This window comes from Danio rerio, chromosome 10 (genome assembly GCF_049306965.1).
Source record: "Danio rerio strain Tuebingen ecotype United States chromosome 10, GRCz12tu, whole genome shotgun sequence".
Taxonomy (NCBI): Eukaryota; Metazoa; Chordata; class Actinopteri; order Cypriniformes; family Danionidae; genus Danio; species Danio rerio.
Genome location: NC_133185.1, coordinates 28,857,440 through 28,884,131, shown reverse-complemented (window position 1 = coordinate 28,884,131; position 26,692 = coordinate 28,857,440). Strand labels below are relative to the sequence as shown.

At 36.3% G+C, this 26,692-nt stretch overlaps 1 protein-coding gene across 17 annotated transcripts in view; it reads left to right on the top strand.

Annotated features, from left to right (window-relative positions):
• The window catches only part of cadm2a (cell adhesion molecule 2a), an 877,490-nt gene that overhangs the window by 147,024 nt on the left and 703,774 nt on the right, over positions 1–26,692 (top strand). For 3 of the 17 annotated variants that reach the window (XM_073914196.1, XM_073914197.1, XM_073914198.1), the window contains one exon: positions 1,789–1,879. In XM_073914196.1, coding sequence (XP_073770297.1) covers positions 1,861–1,879 — 19 coding nt within the window. In that variant the 5' untranslated portion in view covers positions 1,789–1,860. 17 annotated transcript variants of the gene reach the window in all.

Genomic DNA, 26,692 nt, shown 5'->3' with positions numbered 1-26,692 from the left:
GAAAGATTTACAATATTTTGCAACAGTCAACATGTCAGGTTAAATAATTCAAATGAATCATTGACTTCTTGGATATCTTCTCTGCTAAAGAAACTGTTGTCATAAAAAAAAAACTAAATGTAAAAGGACCTTACATAATACCTTAGGAATGATATTGCAGAAAATTTTGGCGGTTTTAAAACATTGACTTTTTCAAACCACGTTAAACCTTGAACACGGTTATCGGCCCATGCATAGTTGCCATTTCTGTGTGAAGTTTGCATGTTCTCATTGTGTTTGCATGGGTTTCCTCCAGATGCTTTGGTTTCCCCCACAGTTCAAAGACATGCGCTATAGGTGAATTGGATTAACTAAATTGGCCATAGTGTTTGAGTGTGTTGTGTGTGTAAATGTATGGGTGTTTCCCAGTTCAGGGTTGCAGCTGGAGGGGCATCTACTGCGTAAACCATATGCTGGAATAGTTGGTGGTTCATTTCGCTGTGTTTTATATTCATATTTTATATTTAACATTTTTTAATCAAACATTTGCTAAAAAAATTCTAAATAAAGTGAGAAATGTAATAAAAATTTGAATAAGTAAATTTCGGAGTATGAAATTGACATGTGTGCTCATTTACATGTGGTCAATATATATGTACTACTTAACTGATTTACACAAATTACTATATCATTACTTTTCTTTTTTAATTTGGAATGTTTTTAAATGTTATTTTTAAACATGTTTTTCATTTTATTCATATTTATTTTATATTTCAATATTTTGAATGGAACAATTGCTACACAAGTTCTAAATCAAGTTAGAAATATAATCAAATACAAATAATCAAATTTCTAAATACACTACCTGACAAAAGTCTTGTCGTTGATCTTAGTTGTAAGAGCAACAAAAAATAACTTGATTTCTAGTTGATCATTTAAAAAAGTGGCAGAAGGTAGATTTTCCTGATGAATCATCTATTTAACTGGATCCCAATCATCACAAATACTGCAGAAGACCTATTGGAACCTGCATGGACCCAATATTCTCACAGAAATCAGTCAAGTTTGGTGAAGGAAAAAAGGTCAAGGTGCTACAGGATTGGCCAGCCCAGTCAGCAGACAGGAACATTATTAAGCACATCTTGGGTAAGATGATAGAGGAGACATTGAAGATGAATTCAAAGAATGTTGATGAGCTCTGGGAGTCCTGCAAGGATGCTTTCTTTCCAATTCCAGATGATTTTATTAATAAGTTGTTTGAGTCATTTGCAGAGATGTACAGTTGTCCAAGCTCATTGGAGTCATACACAATATTAATTCTTTTTCCACTGCACCATGGCTTTATATTCTATACTGTACATTATTTATTTTTCAGTGATAAGACTTTTGTCTAAGCAAAGTCAGATTTTACTGTCCTAATTAATTCATTCAAAATCAAGGCATGGTCACTTTTTATTTTGGTAAAAAGGCCTAATCCAGAGACCTTTGCCTTTCATATAAGCCACTTCTGATACCAAAAGATCAACTAGAAATCAAGTTACTATGTGCTGTTCCTAAAACTTAAATAGGCAACAAGGCTTTTGCAGGTAGTGTACATGCTTTAAAATGCAAAAAAGAATTAGTCCTTTACATGCAGTCAATATATATAGTGCTTAACTGCTTACAGAAATGGTACTGTACTGTGATTTACTTTGTTATCAGGGCATGAGATTGTGTCACAATCATGACATGACATATCCTATTGTTCATCCTGCCATGTGCATGTGGTATCATTGCAGTTCAAGTGTCTTTCCGTCATTTTTTTTTTAGAGGCTGAGCATGTCCCTCTTTCTTACTGTGTTGCATACGTGGGTGTCTGTTTGGCTGGCTGATTGAGCCTGGATGGAGAACAGGATTAGAGGTGAATATCCTCCTCCTCTTTGTATTTGTCCTCTTGTTGGGTTGCTGGAAGCCTCCTAAACAGAGCACCCAAGATATTTGCTCTCTCTCTCTCTCTTTCGATCTCTCTTGCGCGCTCTTCATCCTTCCGTTTCATGTCTCTGTCTTTTTTGTTCTCCATGCCGCTGTCTCATCTCCCTCTTTTCTCTCTCTCTCTCTCTATCTTACGCTCAGTCTGCATACAAGTATCTAGGCCTTGGAGCGTTTCCCCGCAGACTCCGAGTGGAGCTGAGCCACTGAAGCCCTGCTGTAATCGTGAGGGATTTCCCATGATCAAAGGCCCTCTTTTGTTCTTCCAGGTGTTTGAAAAAGTTAAAACAAAAAGTGGGTGGAACTGTCAACCGTTCTGTGGTACAGCGAGAGCCTGGCATAACACTTCCTTTTCTCCCAAAAGGCACTGGAAAGAAGATGCCCTTTTGCGGCAGTTTTTTGGAACGGCTTTCAAAACACAAACTCTTTGCTAAATCATGGCAGCAGTCTCTGAGGAGACGTCTCCGAAAAATGTCATGTAGCAGTTCTGTAGGCGATTTAACAATTTGACATGTTGTCTATACTACTTAGCTGACCTTTGAGATGGATTTCATCGGTAAATGACTGACAGGGTCTATAATGGCTTCTCGTAGAGTTCTTGTATCCGATTAGCCTTTGTGTTGGCTAATTTAAATGATTTGCTTAAGCTCGCAGTATGTCTGGTAATCTCATTGAAGCTTATGCAAAGAGACACACTGGAAGAAATTCTTTGTGGAATTAGTTTAAGATTAAAAGATGACTTGAGGTATAAGTCAAACAAGTAAAGCAAATATGATGCTGATTATTTTTTGATGTTTTTTTTTTTGCTTTACTAGAAGGGATTTCAACTCAGCCCAAAAAATCATTTAATGTGCTTTCACATTGTTTTAATTTTGTATACATATTTTTCTATTTTGTGAAACACAAAATAAAATGTAAAAATGCACTGCAAGTTAGGCATGTCATGATAAGGAATTTTTATTGTGCAATATATAGTCACTGAAATCATTGTGATAAGCGATATTAATGTCATTTTGAGAAAATTTTGTGCCACTGATTATATAATAGCAAAATAATGCAAATAGCCATAGGCGCTTTAAAACCCGTATCATTCTTAAGGTTATTTAGATTCTATAATTTGATGTAAAAAAGTTAATGTCTTATTATATATACTATGTGATGTCCTATTAGGTAAATGTTCAATTATAGTCCATTTTGAGGGATGTAAACAATAACAATGGTCCTATTCTATTTCCTGTTTTAAATTTTTAATTTCCATTCCAGCTTCTGAGGGTCCAAAAAGCTCCACATATTGATAAGTAATGTTATGATAGCTGGTATTATGTTAAGATATGTTTGATATGCCTCTTGTTATGGTTGTGAAATTGTTTGACAACAAGCAGGAAGCATTCGTGGGCCAATGACATCGTCACATTAAATGGTCTATAAATTTTGACACCGGTGAGGTACAATGTGAATGTCATTTTAAAATGGCTTTAACCTTTTTTGTGAATTTGTAAATGTATATTGCGATGGCAAAATTATCGAGGTCATCTCCAAACATCACACGATAAGTCAATATATTGATTATCTGACAGGCCTACTGTAAGTGTAATGTATTTCTTTGCTGGAACAACGTTAAAATCATTTAATTTATTAACTGTAAGTCATTTGGTGAAAGTGGTTTATCATTGCATTATATACAGTTCAACAAAATATGTTTTAAAATGCTTCACAGCAAAAAAGTCGCTGGTTCAAGTTCCAGCTGGGCAAGTTGGCATTTCTGTGTGGAGTTTGCATGTTCTCTCCATGTTTGGATGCTCTGGCTTCCCTCACAGTCCAAAGACATGCACTATAAGTTATTGGATACACAAATAAACCATAGTCAATGAGTGTGTGAGTAAATGGGTGTTTCCCAGTACTAGTTTGCAGCAGGAAGGGCATCCGCCAGGGCTGAGCGATTAATCGAAGTAATTAAAATCGAAAGTAATTGAAATCAACATTCAGAACCTAGAATCGAGCTAATTTTTCCAGGTCAATAGGGTATATGCAGAGCTAGTGTTACTTTCCATACTGATAAACACCTAGTGAATGGTTAATGTGACTTTTTTTCCGTATTATACGGTTCACTTTACAGCATCGATGTTGTAATGTAATTAAAATACAATTAATTAAAATACAATGAGTTAAACAGACGAGACGAGCCCTGGCTGGGTCAGTTGGCATTTCTGTGTGGAGTTTGCATGTTCTTTCCGTGTTAATGTGGGTTTCCTCCGGGTGCTCCGGTTTCCCCCACAGTCCAAAGACATGCTGTATAGGTGAATTAAATAAACTAAATTGTCTGTAGTGTATGAGTGTGAATGAAATAGTGTATGGGTGTTTCCCAGTGTTGGATTGCGGCTGAAAGGGCATATGCGGTGTAAAAAATATGCTGGATAAGTTATCGGTTCATTCCACTGTGGCGACCCGAGATTAAAAAAGAAAACCGAAAAGGAAATAAATTAATAATTTTTTAAAATTACTTTTCCTACTGCGTGCGAAGTCACGTGACCCCTCTCTGTTACTTCTACGTCAAATGCACGGGTATGGTCCGGCGCAGCCTTCAAGTGGTCACATACTCGCGCATCTCTCAAAAAATGTAACTACATATTGCATTGATTGCATTACATTGACAATGATTGGAAGCTGTACCAAAGATACATTGAGAAGGCATAGTTTCTACTAGTAAATAGTTTTACTATAAAACTATTATTATTTCCATTAAAATATTTTTTATAGATGATAGAACAAATGCACTGTATAAAATATTATTTACAGGATATACAGTACAAAAGCTATTTTATTTAGAAGAGATACTGCTTATTTTATACTTTTGAAAACATTAAAAACAATTTGTAAGTTATTTATTTTTTTAAATGACTGTGAAGAAATTATACTGAATTTCATATTTGATTATCATTTTAAGTATGAATGGGAAATTATTGAAAACTCAAGCTGTGTCCCAAATGGCACACTATGCACTTATGCTCTATGTACTTACAGTAAGCACTTAGACACTCAACAACATAGTAGATGAAGGTAGCGTAATCCTCAACGGAACACTAATGTTTTTTTTTTAAACTAAAAGGAAAATTAAATGATTTTCCAGATGATGTTTGACGGTTGCCAAATTAGTGAAATAAATGACCAAACTACCAAATAATACCTGCCATGAGTATAAACGCATTCACCATCGGGAGGCACTATGATATATCTCGAGGAAGAATTTTGCTTTCATTATCCAAAATAAAGTAATCCAACATCAGTGCCCGAAAGCTCCGCCCTTTTCGCTAGCTGAGCAAAGCAGCTGCTGTTAAGTAGGTAAAGTGTTCATCATTCCACACTTCATTTTACCGGTTGAAGTGCATCATTCGGGTATTTAAAGTGCACTTAATATTTTTACAATTTTAGTTTGAACACAATATTTATAGTTCAAAATGGCGTAGAATAGTGCATAAGTATGCGATTTGGGACGCACCTATAAGATTAAGTGAAATAGTCAAATACAATGAAAGCGTGAAATAAAAGAAAACCAGACCTGGTAAACATAGTTCACTCCTCTTTGTTGTCATCATGCCCTCTGCTTGTTTTCATTTAGATTTTATGGAAAATTAGCTACTCTCTCTTCCAAATAATCTCAGATTTCGCCAGCGTGCAATGTGATCTTTCAAAAGAGACGACACTTGCTCCGGGCCTGCTGTGCTATTGGATAATCAATCAGTTTTATTGACAAAGGTAGATGAAAGAGTTAGTTCAGTAAAATTGAACATCTGCAAATGGTGAGCTGGAGGCATCAGCAAGAGTTAGGGTCAGTAAATCAAATGCTTGAACCCCCCCACAGGCTCTCCTAGGAGACAGAGATTACCTACAAAGATCCATTTCCGCCCTCTGTTGCCTGTCACTCTCTCCGATAGATGTGTCTTTGACTGTCGCATTAGTGGGTTTCCACTACTGCACTGTCTGGCTTTGACATCTAAAGATGCTTGCCAACAAACATCGGCTTAGAGGAAGAGGACATGCATTTCAGAGCAGGATTTTAGAGATCAGTAATCGATACAATGTTTCAACCAAATTTCAAGGGGGAATCTCTGCGTAATGTCATTTAAGCCTTTAAATGTCTGTTATTTTACCTCAGTGAGATTTTAAGAGCCTGTAAATCTGTTTTGTGAGCATTTTCTTGGCGTAAATGTGCTTTTAAATCATCCAACACCTGTTTGGCTGTAATCTTTGCATTGAACTCCTGGTTTACCTTCCTCTTTTTCTTCCCCTCTCGATTTCTCTCATTGCCCCTCATACACCTCCCTTCCCTTTCTTGTCGTCTGCTGTTGAGGTTGTGCAGTGCCATCTGCCTCTTGTGAGAGAGAATTTAACACCTGCAAGTACAGTAAACAATCAATTAATCAGAAGCTCAGGACAATATGCACCTGCCAGAGTGTGTGCATACACTGGAGCGCGCATACACACACACACGCTCCTCCTTCTTTTCACAGTCAACTAACAGACCATCAGCCCTTCGGCAGCCAACTGCATCTCAGCACTCTCCCACATTTACATATGACTACATTTGTTTGATTTTTTACAGAGAGGATGTTGCTGTAAACACGTCTGCTTTCCAGATTGTCAGTTTTTTTTTTCATTTTATTGACCATAAGTTGAGCGTTGAATGGTTTACTGTCTACAGATTACATAGCTATACTATGCCAGACTCTTTCACTTGAATAATTTCTTCTAATTAACTTGAACAGCAAACAGGTTGTTAGTAAAGCCTTTTTTTTGCAGGTGCTATGCTTGGTATTATAGGAATGCTATGTGAAATAAAAGAAAAAAACAAACAAGTACACACTTTCAGCCACCGGTTACAATGGCTGTAGATGTGGATTTTTGCATTACTGAAGAAAATGTGAGCTATGTGTAATTCCCCTGACACAAAGTTAGGTATTGTGGAGGCTTGCCAGCACATTGCGGTTGCCAAGGTGTTTTTGTGGTACCTAGATATGGTTTGGGTCCTTCTGTTTTTTTCTATCAGTTCCTCAGATTTTCTTGATTCTATGATCACAGGACACAATTAAATTTTGCATTCCTACATAAATGAGTGTTGTGTGCAGTAATTTGCACAATCGCACACATTTTGGCCACAATCCCTGTCTTGGTAAGAATTCTCACACAAATTATAGGTTTCATTTACTCACTCATTCACTCACTCACTCACTCACTCACTCACTCACTCACTCACTCACTCACTCACTCACTCATTCATTTTCTTTTAGCTTAGTCCCTTATTGCCATGATCACTGGCGATCTAGCCCTTATAGATCCCTGGGATTCATTCCCTTTCACTCAGACGAGAATCACATCACCATATGGACTACAACTCCCACCATGCACCTTGCACGCACTGGTTCCTGATTCATATTGATTACACACACTCAGCCGGAGGATTGTTATGAACTGATTACATGACTTAGCATCACAATGCATTTTCCTTGCCTTACCTAGCCATGTTAGACACTTGCTTTGTTCCGTTGTTCAAATAGTTTGATCTCTTTGCCTGTGACCTGACTACTCTTTTTGATTTACCTGTGCACACCCAATTACTCCTGTGTTTGACCTTTGCCTGCCTTACTATGCTTTGTTGAATAAATACTGCAATTTGGATGCTCAACTTTGTCGTCCAGCATCCTTACATAACACTTATTTATCAGAAATGAACTGCTAACTATTTTACACAGCTGATGCCCTTCAGAGCCGCAACCCAGTTCCTGCAAACACCTATACACTGTCACATTTACACACACACTCATACACTACAACAAATTTAGTTAATTCATTTTACCTAAAGCGCATGTCTTTGGACTGCGGGGGAAACCAGAGCACCCGGAGGAAACCCATGCGAACACAGGAAGAACATGCAAACTCTGTATAGAAATGTCAATTGGCCTAGCTAGAGCCAGCGACTTTCTGGCTGTGACGCCACAGTGCTAATCACTTTAATATGCTAATCACAGTTAACATAAATATAAAGCCAGATGTTTATCATTATATTGGATCCGTGGAATAAAGCTTTTAAATTAAATTTTCCAATATTAGCTTCCCAATATTAGTGTTATTAATGTTAAACTAGATGTAATAAAAGACCAATAAAAAGTCTTGAATTGCTTTTTAATGAATAACTTCGGTTCCTTTAATAAGCATTAATATATTTTGTGATTTGTTTTGTGAGTTACTCATTGTAGACTGTTAATTCAATTTCTTGATTCAGTTTCTATATTATTTTATATGTGAATGCTAAAATCACCTTGAACAACTTAAAGCGATCTTTATTTGACCATATTGTTTGTCATTCTTCTCATTATTTGTATTTTTTCCTGTCAAAAAAGTTAAAGCTTTCTGCATTGCTATTTATTTATTGGTTATGTATGATTCTAATACAAAACAAACATATCTATAGAGATCTTGTAAGTAAATCGGACACAGCATGAAGTACTGGTGGGAATGTTTTATCATACTTTTCATTTCAGTTTTTGAAATACCAGGAAGATACTTCCATTTCTTTCAGCAAATTCAAACATGTCACAACTGTTGATACAGTGTGTGGCTATATTCATATCTGCTGGCCCTGTCCACCTGCTCAGAGAAGGTCAGCGATCTTCTGTAGTGCATTAGACATGCAGTCTTTGTTTCGTGGCATGTGTAGGAGGGAGGTTACCGTGTTTCACCTTCCACAGTGTTACCGATACAGCTCCCAGATAAACAGGAAGTTAAACATACTTGTTCTTTGCACTCCCTAAACTTAGCTTCAGCATCTCTGTCAAGCACTGCCTTCGGCCATGTTTCAGATGTAGCTTTGCATTTAGCAACGTGTTGACTTTCTGTTGTGATTCCCTATTTTATTTTAAGATGGACACATATGAAGTAATAACTTGGACATCTTACTATTAAACATTTCATTTATGAATGACACATGAATCTTCACTCTATTTTGCAGTCTCATATGTCTAGAAGTTCTGTTTCAGAAGATTAGTCTGCTCGCTTTACTGAAAACATACATCCGGATATAACAACATTCTCATTACTGCTTTTCACCCCGTCGAGAGGACTTGTCTCTTTGAATGCTTCTCCAGTTGTCATCCGAATGTTAGCTTATTATTCTCATTTTGTCTGTCGCCAATTTATCTTTTGGGGATACAGACATGGTGTTTGTTGAACCGCAGGGAATGTAAGAAGACATAACAAGTCCACATCCTCATATCCACACTAAGGGGATTTTAAAAGGGTTTAAGATCTGACTTTTTAACATTTTTTAGCTTAGAGTCAATCTAATTGAAACATTTAAAATGCTGCAACCCAGATTATAGAACTGTCTAAAATATCATAATGCAAATAATCCAGCATAAACGGTGTTCCATCTTTGCGGTGTTCTGTTTGCTTGCTAATCTAATTTATCTTATTCAGCAATGTGAAAGTAAGCTCTTTTCTGCAAATGTTTTAAGACTTCCTAGCTGAAGAGGCTTTACTGGTCAAACTGCACTATACTATAAACTAGTCTGTGTTTTGCTATAATTAAAAAATAAATGAATAGATAAACAGTATAGTAGGAATGTTATGCCCCGCATGACTCGGGGGATGAAAAGGGCTAAACATAATTATGACAACCCAATATTCTTTAAATTCCCCTGAGACATTAGCTGCTATGGATCGACACAGACAACGAACATGGCAAAAAGTTGCTTGCTTTATTTACAATAAAGATTAAGAAAAAAATTAATATTTAATCACCCAAAGTATATTTACAGATGTGTACAATAAATGCAAAATAAGCAAACAAATCAATTGAAACAAACCCGAGAGAGGGAGGCAAAATAAGCTGTGCCAAATCAAAGAAAATAAAATTGCACACCCGCTAACTAAACCCTCCCCATCTCTAAATAACTAAAGAGAAATATGAAAATAGAAAAAATATATTTGGCCCCTCACTAAACTGCACTCGCTAGCAAAACTTATAAAGGGTAGCACTCGTTACTAACCTAATGAATTAACAGAGAATCAACTACATGTGTGTAAAATGTAACCCACGTGACGTACTTCACTTTCGCTTTCCTTTTAGTAGATTTAAGCAGATTTAGCTTGGGCATTCTGAATAGATGTACAACTCAAAGAAAACATAATCAAACCAGAAAACAGGACAGGCACACAAATGACACACAGAAAGACAGAGCAGTGACAGGAGACAAGGATCCCCCTAGTCTGATCCGAGCCATCACTGGAGCACTTAAATGACCACCATCCTCATCTGATTGGTCCACTTGTGAAAACTACGCGAACCAATCGGAACACATAGATTTTAGAAGAACAGCAGACAGCAAATGGAAAGGGGAGGAGGGAACAACTGAGCAACACCCCCAGGCATGAAACACACAACAATATGATAAGAAACTCAAGTAGCGTTGAGCAGTTTAACAATTACAGTTACTCTGGCACTCAACAATTAATTAAAACATGAAACATTATAGAGTAACAATAATAATTTTAAAAAATGTAATACAAAAATAAAGTCCTTTGCCAATTGAGAAGATAAACCAAAAATCTTTTAAAATTATTATTTTTTGATTCATTAAAAAGTATTGGGCCATAAGAGTCATCTGTAGGGAAATGATTTGGATTTCATTGGTTTTAATTCACTGGAAAAAAAGTAAATTTGACAACTAAAACAACAGTTTGATTTTCAGTTGAAATACTTTCATTTGTGTTTGTGTGCTTACTCAAAGCCATAAGAGCCACTTGTTTGGGTTACATTGGTTGTATATATTTCAAATTAAACTGTTACTAAGTAAGAACAGATTAAGAATTCTGTTGATGTGAACAGTCTCTGCACTTCATTTTCTCTAGTCTAACAGGGTGTTAGCTTTGTCGTTCAAGCATCGATGAACAAAATCAGTCTTAGCGTTATTATTATCAGGTCATTGATTTTAAAGACCTCCTTCCCCCTACACTTTCCCAGGGTAAATAGAACTTCTTTATAGCTTTGGTTAACAGATTTCAGCATGCACATCGCTATGCTTGCAGAGCAAGAACTGATTGTATATTGCGTAGAAAGTTGTTAAGCCTTAGCCGCATCGGCGGTTGCGGTTTCACACCTAATTGTGGCTACATGCTAGGTGTTAACCTAACCATAACTCTAAACCTAGCTCAAGATAGATTGTCCCGCTTAATGCTTTTGTCATGTGCTACTAAAAATAGAACCATGTGGCCAGATGCTTGCACCAAACTAGACCACACTCTACTGTCACTGTCTGACTGTCTGCACATGCTAAGCTTAGCTAATCCAGGGGTCTACAATGACCTTTTACCATCTGTTATGGAGCATTGCTACCCAGTTCAAGAATTGAGGGTCTTTTTTTTTTTTTGTCTTTTCCATCTGCTAGTAAACAAAGCGGTCATTTCACGATCACTTAGCATGAGAAACCTGTTAAACACAGAATCATGAACTTATGCAGGATTCAGGTCTTGTGAGGATATGTTTGACTGAGGCAGCATCCCTCTGTGAGATGCTGAGGCGTCTGTGTAATTGCCTGTTTTTAGAGGGCACAGTAGTTCTTAACATATCTGCTGTTCTTAATGCCTCCTCCCTCTAATGAGTAAAGATAAGACAAGCTGATGGATCCTGGGAGGATTGGAGCTGGCTGATCTGAGATGGCAGTGCACTTCATTACGGCCCTGCGCCCCAACCCGGCTCCTCCGTGCCAGCTCACGCTCAGCCTGCCATCTCATGCAGATGCTTTGAACTCAAATGCCAGACAAGTCAGCAATCAAGAGTTTCAGTTCTCATTGCTTTAAGAGATGCGAGAGGCCTGCCAGTCTGGTCTCAACTCAAAAATGACACGCAGGACTTGGTCTTTGTGCTAATCCCTCACATAATGAAAGATTTAACAAGAAACATTGGGATTTATGTTGGATGGATGTCTGGAAATGTACGTTTACATTTGCAAATGTTGGGTTGACATTTAGTTCAGTTGGTCCGGATTGTGGATTAAAAGTCTGAGTTTGCAACTCAGAAGTTGTAAGTTTAAAGAGCGAGCAATCCGTTGAGGCTATAAACTAGAATAGATTGCTGTAGTGTAGAGCATGGGCATATAGTCCTGCTCTTTGAAGGGTCACTATCCTGCAGAGTTGAACTGTGCTCCTAATTAAACACACCTTGCTTAGTGTATACCTTGATTTAGTGTTTCCTTTATTATGCCATGGTCACACTAGAGTTTGTGCGTACAAAATTCTGTTGTATGGTGCTGCGAAAAGGTGCGTGATTGAACAAGATGATTAGATGTTTAAAAAAGCGAGCGATTGGTCTATATTTAAAATTTCTGTCCAGAGAGGTCATGTTTCAATATTCGATTGGTCTCACACAATCATGTGATGAAATTTCGTAGGTCACAGTTCACCAAGCTTGAACTTTACAATGCAGCAAACTGCAAAACTTGACGCACGAGCTTGCGTTTCTAGTCTATCACATTTGAATCTGTATAAATGGAAGTCTTTGGGCAAAAAGTGCTGTGTGACCAGGGCTTTACTCCAATTGAAAGAATGTCTGAAAAGCAGTGAGTAATTGAATTTATTTGAACATTCATTGAGTTCTGAGGTGTCTAGTTCTACTCCTAGAGGTCAAGGAGAGTTTGGTTCTCCAACTGCTTTTACACAACTGACTAAGGGTTTCTAGTATGCTGCTTTCACTCCAGAAACGGAAGAAGTGTCAAGCATGAGTGATTTACATGTTAAATCAATGCAAAGACACGAATAGACATCCTGCTGCACGATACAAGTGAATGAGGTGGTGTGAATGACACACTGCATGAATCGCTCAAGTTGGAAAATCTGAACTTAAGCGGACATTCGTGACGCGTTAACCAATCATGAGCTTTCTCTTGTAGGGGTGTAATTATGACATAGCACCTGTAGTTGGTGTCGCAGGGGGAATCCTTCTGCCGACACCGGACAACAGTTCATCAAACTGGGCTCGGCTCAGTGTAAAGCACCGCTGAAAGCTTCCATCATCCAGGTACAGTTTCTGTGGGAGTTGATGAACTCACAGAGCTGGGTGCACCTCAGAATGGATCTAGTGGACTCCAAATGAATCAACGCTGTCTTCCTGAAGCAAATAAGCACAGCTACTCTCCCAATAAAATTCAGGTTAGCCATTTAGCAATGAAGCTAGAGTCAGCAAGCAGACTACAGCTCTGCCCATCATGCAAATCCGCAACTACTGTGAAATGAATTTGATGTGGCTTTGACGCACGAATGAATCAAAATGTTCATACGTGTATTTACACGTAAATATCACAATTTATCCACGTGTACCATGCCTGTTGTGAACACAGCAGTAAAGTTCCTGAAGACTTGTTTTTAGCTGTTTTGGGTGTGTCATTATCACAAGAGCTAAACTATGCAGTACGGCTCTCTTCCGGGAATAGGATTGGTCAGCCTTAAGTGAGGTGAGTTATGACCCTATAATGAGTGCATTCTATAATGTCGAGTACTGTTTTTGACAACACTGGAAACTCAAAAATTACCTTATGCAAGGAAATACATGTGATTTCATATACCTTGAGATGTGATTATATTTACGATTTGGCTACCAGACACAAATCCAGCCATTTCAACTGAAATCCTTGCCCCTCAAAACGGTTAAGTGAGATTTTGATCATATACAAAATCATGAATGTCCAATTCTACATTTGAAGGGCATGTATATTATGAATATTTGGAGCTATTTTTTTGGATCTGGACCTGAAGGATAGTAGTTTTGGTCAGCCCTATTATAATTAAAGCACAGATTCCATGTTCCAACAGAAAGCTGCTTTGGTTTGAAAGTGATTACTGGGCTTCTACTAGACATTTCTACACTATTAACAACTGATGAAAGAATCTCGCTGAAATGTTGCTAATGTTGCCACACTGTCAGAACCGTCAAATCAAATGTGTTGGACAGGTGGGAGCATTGTTCATTCAGGAGCAACATCAATCATTCTTGGCAAAGGGAGTATCTACTCAATGTAGATCAATGTAATCTTTGGGTTCGATTCCTCTGAGGACATGCATGTGTTTTTCCCTGTGCCTGGGTTTCTTAATGACTATCTCTTCTGGGAGTTCAGTATCTTTCAAGGCCTTATGCTTGCTTATCGACAGGTTATCATTATCCCCAAGCTAAATGATGATTTTTAGCAAGTGGTTCAGATGCGGATGTCGGGTGTCAAAGTGATTGTTGAGTAATGAAAGCTTTCACTGCTTGAAAGTGGCCCGCTCTTTTGGAGCGAATGAGTGAGAATCCTAGAGCCATTGAAGGTTTCTTTCTGTTCGGCGCTCAGGACTCAAAGGAGTCTCTTGTGCCTAAATTTGTACTGCTAACAGAAAAGAAGCGGCTTTCGTATAATAATCGCATGCAAAATAACACTTCTCCAAGTCGAGCGAGGAGTTTTACAGTGGTTTGCATTTTGGAAATGGAATTAGAGGGGGAAGATGAGAGGGAGAGAGAAAGCAGGGGATGACTGCAAGGCTTTTGTGCCGAGCTGATAATGTTGGGTTCAATTCTCTTGCATTGTCTCCCCCTGTTCTGTGAGGATCTGAGAGACAGGGCCAGCTCATAGGCTGTTTGAAACAAATGAAACTCCTCTCTCTTTTATTCCCCTTTTCTTTCTCTAACACAGCCTATGCTCTTCCATTGCCTTCCTCTGCGATGGAGGAAAGGTGGCGGCAAGAGAGAGATTGAACACTTGTTTGTTTGTTTCCGTCTCATCACAGCAGCGGCCCCAGGGATCACGCTTGACGTGAAGCCACGCCACAAATAGAAGTTGTCGTCTTCATGTGGGCAGCGCTCTTGAGTTTTCAGACCCCAGGCCGCATTGTGAGGGAATGGAGGGGGTGGCGTTTGGCTGTATTATCTGCATGCATGATTTGTGTTTGGGGGTATTAAACCACAAAATCAGGACTACTCCACTGGCACATGGCATTATATGAAACTAAAGCAGATTAAAAGAACAATGATTTATTGCCACTGTTTGGAACAGGGCCTAACAATGTCTTTTCCACTAATTTCCTATTAGTCACATTCACATTTAGAGTTTAAATGTGCTTACTTTTTGGGAAAATCTCTTTCCACTTATGTTGTTTGTTATTGTTCATGAGAAATTTGAAAATAAGCACATTCTTTGAAAATTTATAATGTTTGGACTTTACAATATAAACAATATAATGTGTATTTTCCCCTACCAGATGCCAAAATGTGACATTTCAGCTGTTATGTTAGTTAGTTAGTTAGTTAGTTAGTTAGTTAGTTAGTTGGTATGTACTTTGTAAGTGATTGAAGGGGTTTCAGTTATTGAATCAGTTATATACTGTTGAGGCTATTTTTGGACTTAAAAATCCATCCTTTGATCTGATTGACAAGCTTTATACATCGGTCATAATATATTCCGAGGGTTCATCAAGCACAACTGATTGCCAGGTTGGTACGGCATTTGAATAATGCAAGACAGAAACTTATTTCATATTACAAGGAAAGGTATTTGAGGTGATGAGGCAAAGGGAATTACATTGGTATATATTATTCTCCTTCTGCGGCAAATATCAAGCCTTTTAATTAAGAACATATCAAATGCCGGACGAATATATAAAAATGTAGTTTAAAAAAATGAATGAAAGTGATCACATATTAATAAAAAGTGGATGAACTGGACTTAACACTTAATTATGGTTTTGCTCCTATAGCCTCAGTTAAATTCCAGACCAGGTTTATGAGTTTTTCCTTTATTATTATTATTTTTTAAATCTGACTGCGTAGCATATTCTTTTTGTAAGTTAAACTTCTCTGTCTTTCATTTTTAGATTCTCAGTTCAGCAGCTAAGACTTTGAGAGGATGAGATTGAGCAAAAAAACATAAAAATAATAGAAAAGTGTTTGGCCGCCATTCAGATGGACCAATTAATGCTTATCTGTGTCCGCTGGTAAAGAGCGACCAGCTTTCTTTCCATTTATTTTGGAAACATATTCAATAAGAAATAAATTCTTCTTAGCCATGTGTTTTTAATGCCAAACTCAATAGCTCTGATGCACCTTCCACAGGTGAATGCAATTGTTAAGGACAGAGAGTATAGCTTTGCCCAAAACTGTGTACATTGCCATTTGCAAGTCAACAATAAGGAAACATGGCTGATGAGAACAAATTTCGGCCTTGCTTTTTTTTGATGGTCCTTCTTGCACAATTTGTTGACTGTAAGTTAGATTGCAACTTCATGCCAAATATTCTCAGGTCTGCTTAAAATCTGCTGACACTGCTCCACCAATAGACATTCTCCTGACAATAAGAAACTTTGCAGATACATGCCGATTTACACTGACCCTAACCTTACAGTCTACTAATACTCTAATGATATTTAGTTGACATTAGGGCTGCACAATACTGGAAAAATGTAACATTGCAGTATTTTGATATTCTGCCTAATTCTGCGTTATTTTTGTAGTTTCTGTATTTGGAAAGGATTACTAATTTTAGACTGATTTGGATAATTCTGTAGCAAAGTGCATTTCCATTAAATATAATAAAGCATCTATAAGCATAAATCAATACAAGATACAATTGAAATAAATGTTTAAATAAGTGTTTTATCATTTTCTGAATCTAATCGCAACTTACAAATGGTACAGTTTCTTATGCCCTAATGGTTTTTAAATTATTATACAGTCAAATGCCTCAAAAACATGGACATTTTAAATTATACTACAAGATCAACATTGCATATTCTACAACGTGACTTTTGAGAATGATCACATTGTGAAATCGATGATCAAATTGTGCAGCCCTAGTTGGCATGTAGTTTTAATGTAACTTATAATCAACAAAATGTGTTAAAGAAACACTTAAAATAATAAATACTGTAAGTTATCAAATATTGTTTGAATTTTGTGAGCTCTTGTTGAGAGTTAATTCTTATATTATTTTATTTATAATTCTTGCTATATACAGTATTTAAAGCAAATATTATGAATGACATTCAGGTGTTCTTTTTTTGGTTATCAAATATTCAATAAATGTGATAAATGAACGTTGACCTTAAATTCGTCAAGTCAAAAAGGTAATGTTAGAGGATGGTTGGTGTAATGTGACTATACAATTTTCCATTACCGATTGTTCTCTGGCTAACAGTATTAACAGTAAGTCCCAAATTCACCCATTCATTTTAGTTCCCTTTTTCATCATATAGTCCACTCAACTGCCAATACCCTACATAGGGATTAGTGAATTTGTGAACAAGTGAGCTGTTTCAGGCACAGCTCATAGTTTCACAGACTCTGTTTCATGCAACTGCAGCAGACCATTTTAGATTGGGAGGAAGGCATATGATGAGTCCGAAACAGACGGCAGATGATTTCCCGCTCAGTGAGCAGCTCCAGATGGAATCTGCAGACTGTTCTCTGCATTTCCTACAATGAATGTTGGAGAAAAATAGTGGAATGGATTTAAACCTGTTAAATATGGTAAACTGACTTGATTTTTCAAATTCAAATTGGTTGCTCACTGAAACAGAAGGGCCGAGAGAGGTGTTAAACCATGTGTTGGCAGGTTGAATGTTGTGGAAATTTGCTGATCTTCCTGTGGGAACAGGTTTCGTGTGGGCAAGGCTGTGCTTTTTTTTTTTTTTTTTTTGTACAAAGCTTCCTCTTGTAAACTTGTATCAGAGCTGCTTCAAAGGCAATTCTTATGTAATGTGTAGAATGAATTCAGTTGTGCTTCGTAGATGACTAAATTAATAGTTAATCACGACTTTTGCCATTTCTTCAAATAAACTAAACATTGCTTTGAAAAAACAAACTGGCACTACTGTTTATAAGTTTGGGTTCAGTAAACAATTCTTAGAAGAAATGTTTACAACTTTGCTTACAGTATATGTGTTGTGATCGCCAGAAGTGTTTTCTCTGCTGGAGATTACTTCCTGTTGTCCTGCTGAGCTCCATCTTCCAAAACTCCTCGCGCTCATCAACTCCTGCCACAGCTGACAATAATCTGGACACTCACACACTCAGCTGGAGCTCATGATTACTGATTACAAGGACTATATATACCACTCACTTTTACATACACTTTGCTGAGTCTTGTTTACTTACTAACATTACAAAGCAGTTTCCCCTTGTCTAGTTATCCTGTATTTTTGATCTTTCGCCTGTTTACCGTGTTTGATTCTTTGCCGCCTAGTCTGACCATTAGCCTGTTTTTGACTTTGCTTTTTGGATGACCTTTATACTCCTCTACTCTAAGTGGATCTGCAAGTCTGTTGTCAGTGTCCAATATATAAAAATATAATAATAATAATGATAATTATTATTATTATTTATTTATTTATTTATTTATTTATTTATTTTTGTATTTTTTTATTTTTTTATTTATTTATTTATTTATTTATTTTTTCATGTTTAGTCCCTATAATAATCCGGGGTCGCCACAGCGTAATGAATCGCCAACTTATCCAGCATATGTTTTAAACAGTGGATACCCTTCCAGCTGCAACCCTCACTGGGAAACATCCATACACACATTCACATACATACACTACGGACAATTTTAAGCTTACCAAATTCACCTATACCACATGTTTTTGGACTTGGAAACCCAGATGATTATTATTATTATTATTATTATTATTATTATTATTTATAGCAATTTTTCATTGTTATTAATACAATATTTTATTACTATTGTTATTATTATTATTATTGTTATTATTATTATTATTGTTATTATTATTATTATTATTATTATTATTATTATTATTATTATCATTTATTGTTATCATTATTATTATTATTATTATTTAATTTTTTTTTTATACAAGGTGTTACTAGTCAATTTATTTCCAGTCACAGTTTTTTAGAAGTATTTTAATGTTTTGTAATGCTTAAGACATTTGTTCTATTCTGAACATTGATACATTCATGTTGGTACATTAGTAATGTTAAAAAAACTACAAATTAAGTTTAATCATTATATAATGACTTTTTGTTAATAGTTTAAATTGGTGTTTAATTTAAGTTAACCATTAATTTCCCTAAAATACAAAACATTTATTTGATATGGAATTACTATTGTAAATATAAAAAAAGAAATTGGGCTGTGAGGAATTTATTGCTTCTTCTAGAAAAAAAAACAAAAACAAAAAAAAAACCTCTAATTAATTTACAAAACTGGCCCGAACCTCTCATTACATCTCTTTCCAATGCCAAAATGCACACGCTACAATTGTGTGCTATTTTCATAGGCGGTGAAGGATCTACGCAGCTTCAAAAATTGACCAGATGGACACATCTCTGTTGACAGGATGTTATGCAATCCTTCTATTTGCTGGCCTCTTACCTCCGGATACTGTCTGACAAGGGTTGGATTGAGATGGACAGAGAGAACCATAAAATGCTTTTTTTTTCTTCCCAAGCAGCTCAGCAGAGCTTCAACACACTCCTACTCTAATTATCAGAGTCAGATGTTGAATACATTTTTACAACAGATGGTTTTCTGTCTTAACCACAAACTGTATACCTGTGCTTGCACTTCTTCATGTTGATCCAAATGCTTCCATGCATCTCACAGTTCATGTCTGATGTTCTTAAAGCCACTTATGGCCTGTAATCAATCAATATGACGTCCAATAAATAATAAACAACATCCTCTGCCTGAACATTCTTCCATTCTGCGGAGATGCTAATGGGTTAAAACCGTCACTCATAGGAAAGACCTGCAAGGTTAAAAACACGCTGCTCTGCATTCTCCAAATAAACATGTGCTGCTTCATTTAAGAGCAGGGAAATGTGAAATTGGGTCTGCATGTGTATAAATCATTTGGCTGCTTTTAATGTTTTATGTATTTCCATTAAGATAAATGTGTCTTATTCACCTCCGCAATCAATTTGGGAATTTCGCATAGATTTAAAGGGTTTAAATTGCTGAGTTAAGAGCGCCTTCATCCTTAAATAATTGAAAATGCGGAATGGCCCTGGAAGGCATGAATAGTTTAGAGGAGGGTGTTGCAAATGTCTTTGGAATTATCGGATTCCTATTTGGATCGCTTCCTGTTTGTCTCGTTTTCACTCGCTCTTTATCTGGATTTGCTGTTTTGTCATCAAGCTGCGAATTTTGTAAGCAGTACATGTCGTCTGTTGTTACTCGTGTGATATTGAAGGGGTCAGCGGAGAGGAAAATCAATGCTCATGTTTCATGGAGTCCTGTGTCTGTCAGGATTTGTCCAGTAGGGCTGTGAACAGCATGTTTGGAATCACTGGCTTTGTTTTGGAATGGGATAATACTAGATAAGTACATACTGAATACTGAGAAGTGGGTGGTGTAGTTGTTTGGACCCCCTGCAGCTTGTATTAATTCATTATAAACAATGCAGACTATATTTAGTCAAAACAAATGAAAGTGAACCCGATACTTACTGGCACAGAGAAGGATTTTGTTCTTAATGGTGAAAAAAAAAAAAAAAGTTTAAAAGAGTCTACCTGGTAATTTTGGGTCATACTTATGAAAATAAGACATTATTTGTGGAATATTTCACTCTTATCCAACAACACACACACACACACACACACACACACACACACACACACACACACACACACACACACACACACACACACACACACACACACACACACACACACACACAGAGAGAGAGAGAGAGAGAGAGAGAAAGAGAGAAAGAAAGCTTTCACCATTCAAATTCTAATGAGCTTTATTAGCATGACTTGCACAATATTGCTAAAGCATTGCCCATAACATGAATAATGAGCAAACAATTATATAATACAAAAACAAGGAAAGTCTGTAAAATAAGTAAATAAATGATGTATACTTTATACCAAAAATAGAAAATAAATATTTAACATCGTATTTAAAAATATAATAACAACAATAACAACAACAACAACAACAACAACAACAATAATAATAATAATAATAAAATTAATAATAATAATAATAATAATAATATATAATCTTCTTCTTCTTCTTCTTATTATTATTATTATTATTATTATTATTATTATAACAGCATCAATATTAATAATAATAAATAATTTATATTAATAATACCAGCATTGTACAAAAGTATAACATGTAAGAAATTATGTTGCTTTAGTTTTCAACTTGTGGTACAGTCACATGAATGAAACGGCTTGTCACATAGTTTTTCTTTTATATTTGGTTTTGTTAATGTGTGAATTAGTTATTATAATTATTTCTATAAAACATATTTTGTGTAGGCCTAAGTATTTTATTAATTTCATATATGCAATGTTATTCTGGTGTTATTCTATTTTTGATTTATTCGGTCACACTTTACAATAAGGTTTCATTAATGTCAGCTAATGTATATATTATCATAAACAAAGTAAGAACAATATTTGCACAACATTTTTTTGGGCATTTTTCAACAATTACTAATGTATTGCTAACATCCAAATTGATGCTTGTTAACATTGAAATTAATGCACCGTGAGTTAACATGAACTAACAATGAACAATTGTATTTTCATTAAAGGGCTCCTATGACGAAAATTAACATTTGAAAGCAGTTTGGACAGAACTGTCTGTATGTATAGTGTGTCCACAGTCATATCTGAGGGATAGAAAGTCTCTTTTTTAAAATGTACTGATGCTAAAATAGGATCCTAATCCCAGTGATTTTAGGGCCCACCACAACATGACATAGGAGTGTGATTTTCACCACCCTCCAAATTGATTGACATGTATACACATGTCCATAGAACATTTTTTGCAAAGAAACTGGGATTAAAACATCTACAACAATTCTCTGTGATCAGCTAAAAGTCAATAATTAATTTTATAAGTTTAAAATGTTTTTGAAACAGAGCATGTTTGTAATAAAGACAATAAAATCACTATGTAATTCCTAATTACTATAATCACCACGGTCGCATTGTCAGTAAACGTGCATATATATATATATATATGTGTGTGTGTGTGTGTGTGTGTGCGTACTGCAAACAGCATTTGTGTGTGACTCATCATTTCAGAAAGGCTTGAATCCACCACAGATACATCAAATAAACCAAACATCATCAAATAATAATAATTTGACAACAAAATGGGGAGATTCTACATCACATAATAAATAATCTAATGGGTATTTTAAGCTGAAACTTTACAGGGACATTCTGTTGACACCAATGTCTTATGTTGCATCTTGTAAAAGTGAAAAAAAAAAAAAAAACAGGTGCCCTTTAACTAACGTTAACAAATATGAATAAACACTGTCATAAATGTATTGCTCATTATTTGTTCTTGTTAGCAAATTAATTAACTGACATTAACTAATACAACCTTGTTGTAAAGTGTTACCTTTATTCACCAAAGATATGCCAAATTCTGAGATATTCCTTTTTTATTATTCCATCTGTGTTTTCCAGATCATAGATATCACAAAGCTCTACTGCCCTTGACAGTTTTTAAACTTTTAGACATGAAAAGTAAACTCGACTGTTTCTCGCCCTGACTCATTTGTCCACTTCCAAGTGATATTTACTTATTTTAATGACTCACTTTGTTATATTTCACAAGACTGACTCATAAAAGCTGTGTTCTCGGGCACAGGAAAGTGTTACTTGACCAGCTAATGTACAGCCTTTTAGCTGTTTGTCATTTTTACATCAAGCTCAATAAATCAAACCTAGATTCGCTTTGCATTAAAATGACATCCTTTTTCAGTTAACGTCTGCATATAAATTCCCATGCTCATTTCCAGAGCTTTGAAGTCTCGCATTGCTGGAGTCCTTCAACCATTGATGGATTCCCTCCAGAAATCCTGATGCACGTGAGGAGGTTTCCAGGCCAACGGAGGGCAAGAGTGTTGGCGCGTATTGAGAAGCACCCATGCGTGAGTAAACAGGGGCCTTAGTGCATCTCCATGAACTCCCATTGAGCTTCTGGAACTCCGTTTAAGGATCACGTGTTCGCATATTCGGCTCTTTGGCATCAGCCTGGGTTGAATGACAGCTGGGTTTAATTGAGCTGTAATGTGCATTTAAGTTCCATAGATTCATGACTGGTCGTTGACACTCTGTGGGTGGACATGCCATACTTGAGAGTCTTTCATGGCACATGCTCAGATCAAGTCCCCCTTTTTCAACAGCTCTCTGCTTAAACAAATAGAGTCGGTTCTTTTGAGGAGAGATGTAGGGGGAGCTTTGCAGAGGAATGTCTTGGAGAAGATCGAGGGTGCGTTTCCCCAACCCATCAGTACAAATAGTTCAGCAGTTCAGTGTTTCCTGTATCCATCGCTAGAACTGAACAATCTATCATTAGAACATTGCCACCACAGTACAGTATGTGTATCTGCAAATGCAGTACAGAGTTCGATGTAGTACAGAGTTTGTTGTTGTATTAAGTGAAGTTTCACAAACTAATTTTGAGAGGAGCACGTGATATGATTGACCACAGCTGGTCTCTCATCTAAAATCATTAGTAGCCAATCAGATTAATTCAAACTCACTATGAGTAGCCTAGCTAAAAACTACTCCATTATCTTCGTTTTCTGAAGAAACCCCCCATCCACCCCTTCTCCCCCTTTCTTCCTTTACCATGGGGTAAATATTTACATTTTTTTACTTCAAAGCCAAGAAAAGTACACTAGTTCCTAGTGTTATGTATAATAAAAAATAACACTGAAATCTCACAGCTGCTGGTAGCCTATGTACAAACTGGGGAACACAAAAATTCCTACATTTTGAAAATAAAGATACATGTGAATTTAATAAACATAAATTGACTATTTCAAACAAATATATTTGTACTTCAGTAAACATAAATAAACCATCTTAACTAAACCTAACACTGCCTTTGCTATTTTTTTGTGTCTTTAAGAACTCGTTGGGTATGTTTGCTGGAAGGATTAAGTAAGGGATTGTTGTTTTTTGGGAAACTTTATTACCTTCTCTGCTATCCTGCCTTCAGACAGTGATACTGCTGGGTGATGGCACCACAGATGTGCAGCCATGTTGGAAGTGTTTCCGTTTGAGTGGAGACACACCCACACCGTGGGGAGGAGTTTTCTTATCTCAGCTCGTAGACATACAGGCACACACAAACAGTCAATTTGGAGAAAATTAAAACGCCCATATATTATTTAAACGTAAAACCCGAAAAAAAAAACCCACAATTTACAAGCACATATTGAACCTTGGATGGTCGTACCGAACAGTTCAGTATTATATTGAGAATTGTTGCATCCCTAGTATGTACTATAGTATTTTTATGTAACTTAGCTTATTCAGCATTGATGACAGGCAAATATATTTTAGTTCAATTGAAAACTCAGCCCTCTTATAAGGATAATGCCCAACATATGTGGTTATTTTCTGTTCATATCTCCTTTAAAATATGGTACAAATCACAAAAATACGGACTTTCCTCGATGTCTCCCGTTCAGTTTTTTACTTCCTGCCATCCATCTGAATTTCAGGCATCATCAGAACCATGTGGTTGAAAACAACTTATTATTAACATAACTAATGTACTCGCATACTCTCTCTCTCTCTCTCTCTCTCTCTCTCTCTCTCTCTCTCTCTCTCTCTCTCTCATTCTGTCTCTCTCTCACACACACACACACACACACACACACACACAAACATCTTTTGTTGGATTTTTATTTAAAGAAATTGTTACTCCACCCCCTTAATGAGCGTCATTGCGAAAGTATTGTGGTTTAAATAACGTGGCTAAGACTATGGAGCTTCGACAGAGTTACTACATAGTTTATTTCCCGAATGATGCATCATACAATAGTAGTTCAGCTGCGAGTCGTTATTTGGGAAACACATCTCTGGAATGTATTGTTGTTGCACATTCATGCAGACGCTTCATTAAATTTGTACATCAGATGGTGCAATATTATAACCTAATGTGACATAACTGTAATCCGCTGAGTTAATCAGATTTAACTTTCAAAAGGTACCATATTTACACCCTTGAAACCTACTGCACAGGCATGAATTTGTGCACACGTGAAGATTTATGATGTGGTTTTGATTTGTAAAACCAATGTTTTGCTTTTACATGTTTGGAAATGTTAAGCCCCAAAGAGATGTATCTCGCAAATTTGTTTAATCACATTCCTCAGATATTTTAGGCATGTCTTGTCAATTTTTCCACATCAAATCTTTTTGTCATTTGCACTTGAAGTGGTCCAGTGGCGTTTCAAAGCTGACGTTCTTTAAAGTGGGATCCAAAGCTCATTTAGGCGGCTCATTAGATTCCTTCGGCATGCTCATTTATGGGGCTGCTTCGTCTGTGAGGGCCTTAGCAGCATGTAAAGGCAGACCAAGGTCATACGCAGAGAAAGAGAATACAGAATAGACCTAAATCTACAGCTTAATCATTCTGATCGCAAGACATGGCGGGTTATATCTTGATCTGAGACTTGATGTAACACATTATTAAAGTTTTACATAATGTAGATTGAAATGTTACTTTTTTCTGTTACAGCAGCATTAACATTTTTAGCCACACTTATAAATGTATGAATTCATTACATAAACGAAAAACCAAATGAAATTTGCAATCAAATATTAAAAGGGGAAGATAATGCCCCTTTTTACAAGATGTAAAATAATTGTTTATGTGAAGGTTCAGCTCAAAATACCAAACAAATAATGTTATATAACCCTGTCAAAATGCGTCTTTTAGGCTTTGATGCTTATTGTGCCATTTTGGTGACTGTCGCATTAAATTCAAATGTGATTGTGTAGCTAGCCCACTTTTCTAAAGAAGCCGGAGCTACAAATGGCGATGTGTCAGCATAGTGGCAGATTAAAAAAACAAGACTAATGTCCTGTGCTCATGGGCGGGGCTTTCCCCCTCTAACGACACATACAAAGGGTGGATGTCAATCAAAGCGTTTCTGCAGACTGTTTTTATGAAGAGTAATTATATAAAAAAAAAAAAAAAAAAAGATTTCTACCACTAGAAGCTGGGAATATGCACACACTTTTGCAACACAACTGTGTTTAAAAAAGGGATAAAATAAATGTTAATTTACGTCCCCTTTAATAAGACTTTGCTATTTTATTTTATTTTCATTTCATTTAATTTATTTAATTTTAATTTATAATTTATTTGATCATTTCATTTTGTCTTGTCTTGTCTTGACTTGTCTTGTCTTGTCTTGTCTTGTTTTGTTTTGTTAATTTAATTAAAATTTATTTTATTTGTTTCTTTTTTTACTTTATTTTATTTTATTTCCCCCAAAGTACAAATTTTTAGTAATATCTTAAGTGCTTTAACTTTTTGACTGAGCTATATCACCTAAAAAGACAACCTTTTTGCTCAAGCAACCAGAAAATGTTCTGTTCAGTAGGTAATACAGATGGCACATTTTTCAAAAACAATCACACAACCATTGTAACACCTCTCACGTATTCCTTTGGCTTTTAAAGTGGCTTTTCCCACTTTAGAATTAGCTTTAAGTAACACATCTCTTTCCTTGAAACTTCTCATGCGTGTCAGCACCTGACATCAGTGTCAAATGAAATCAGCGAAAGTCAAATTCACTTTGAAATAACGCCACAGAGCTGCTTTCTATCAATAAATCAGCTGGTACGTGTGCAAGTGAGAGCTGGTGGAGAAAGGGAGTGGTTCATATGATGATATGGATAAATCCACATCCTTTAATGCTGGTC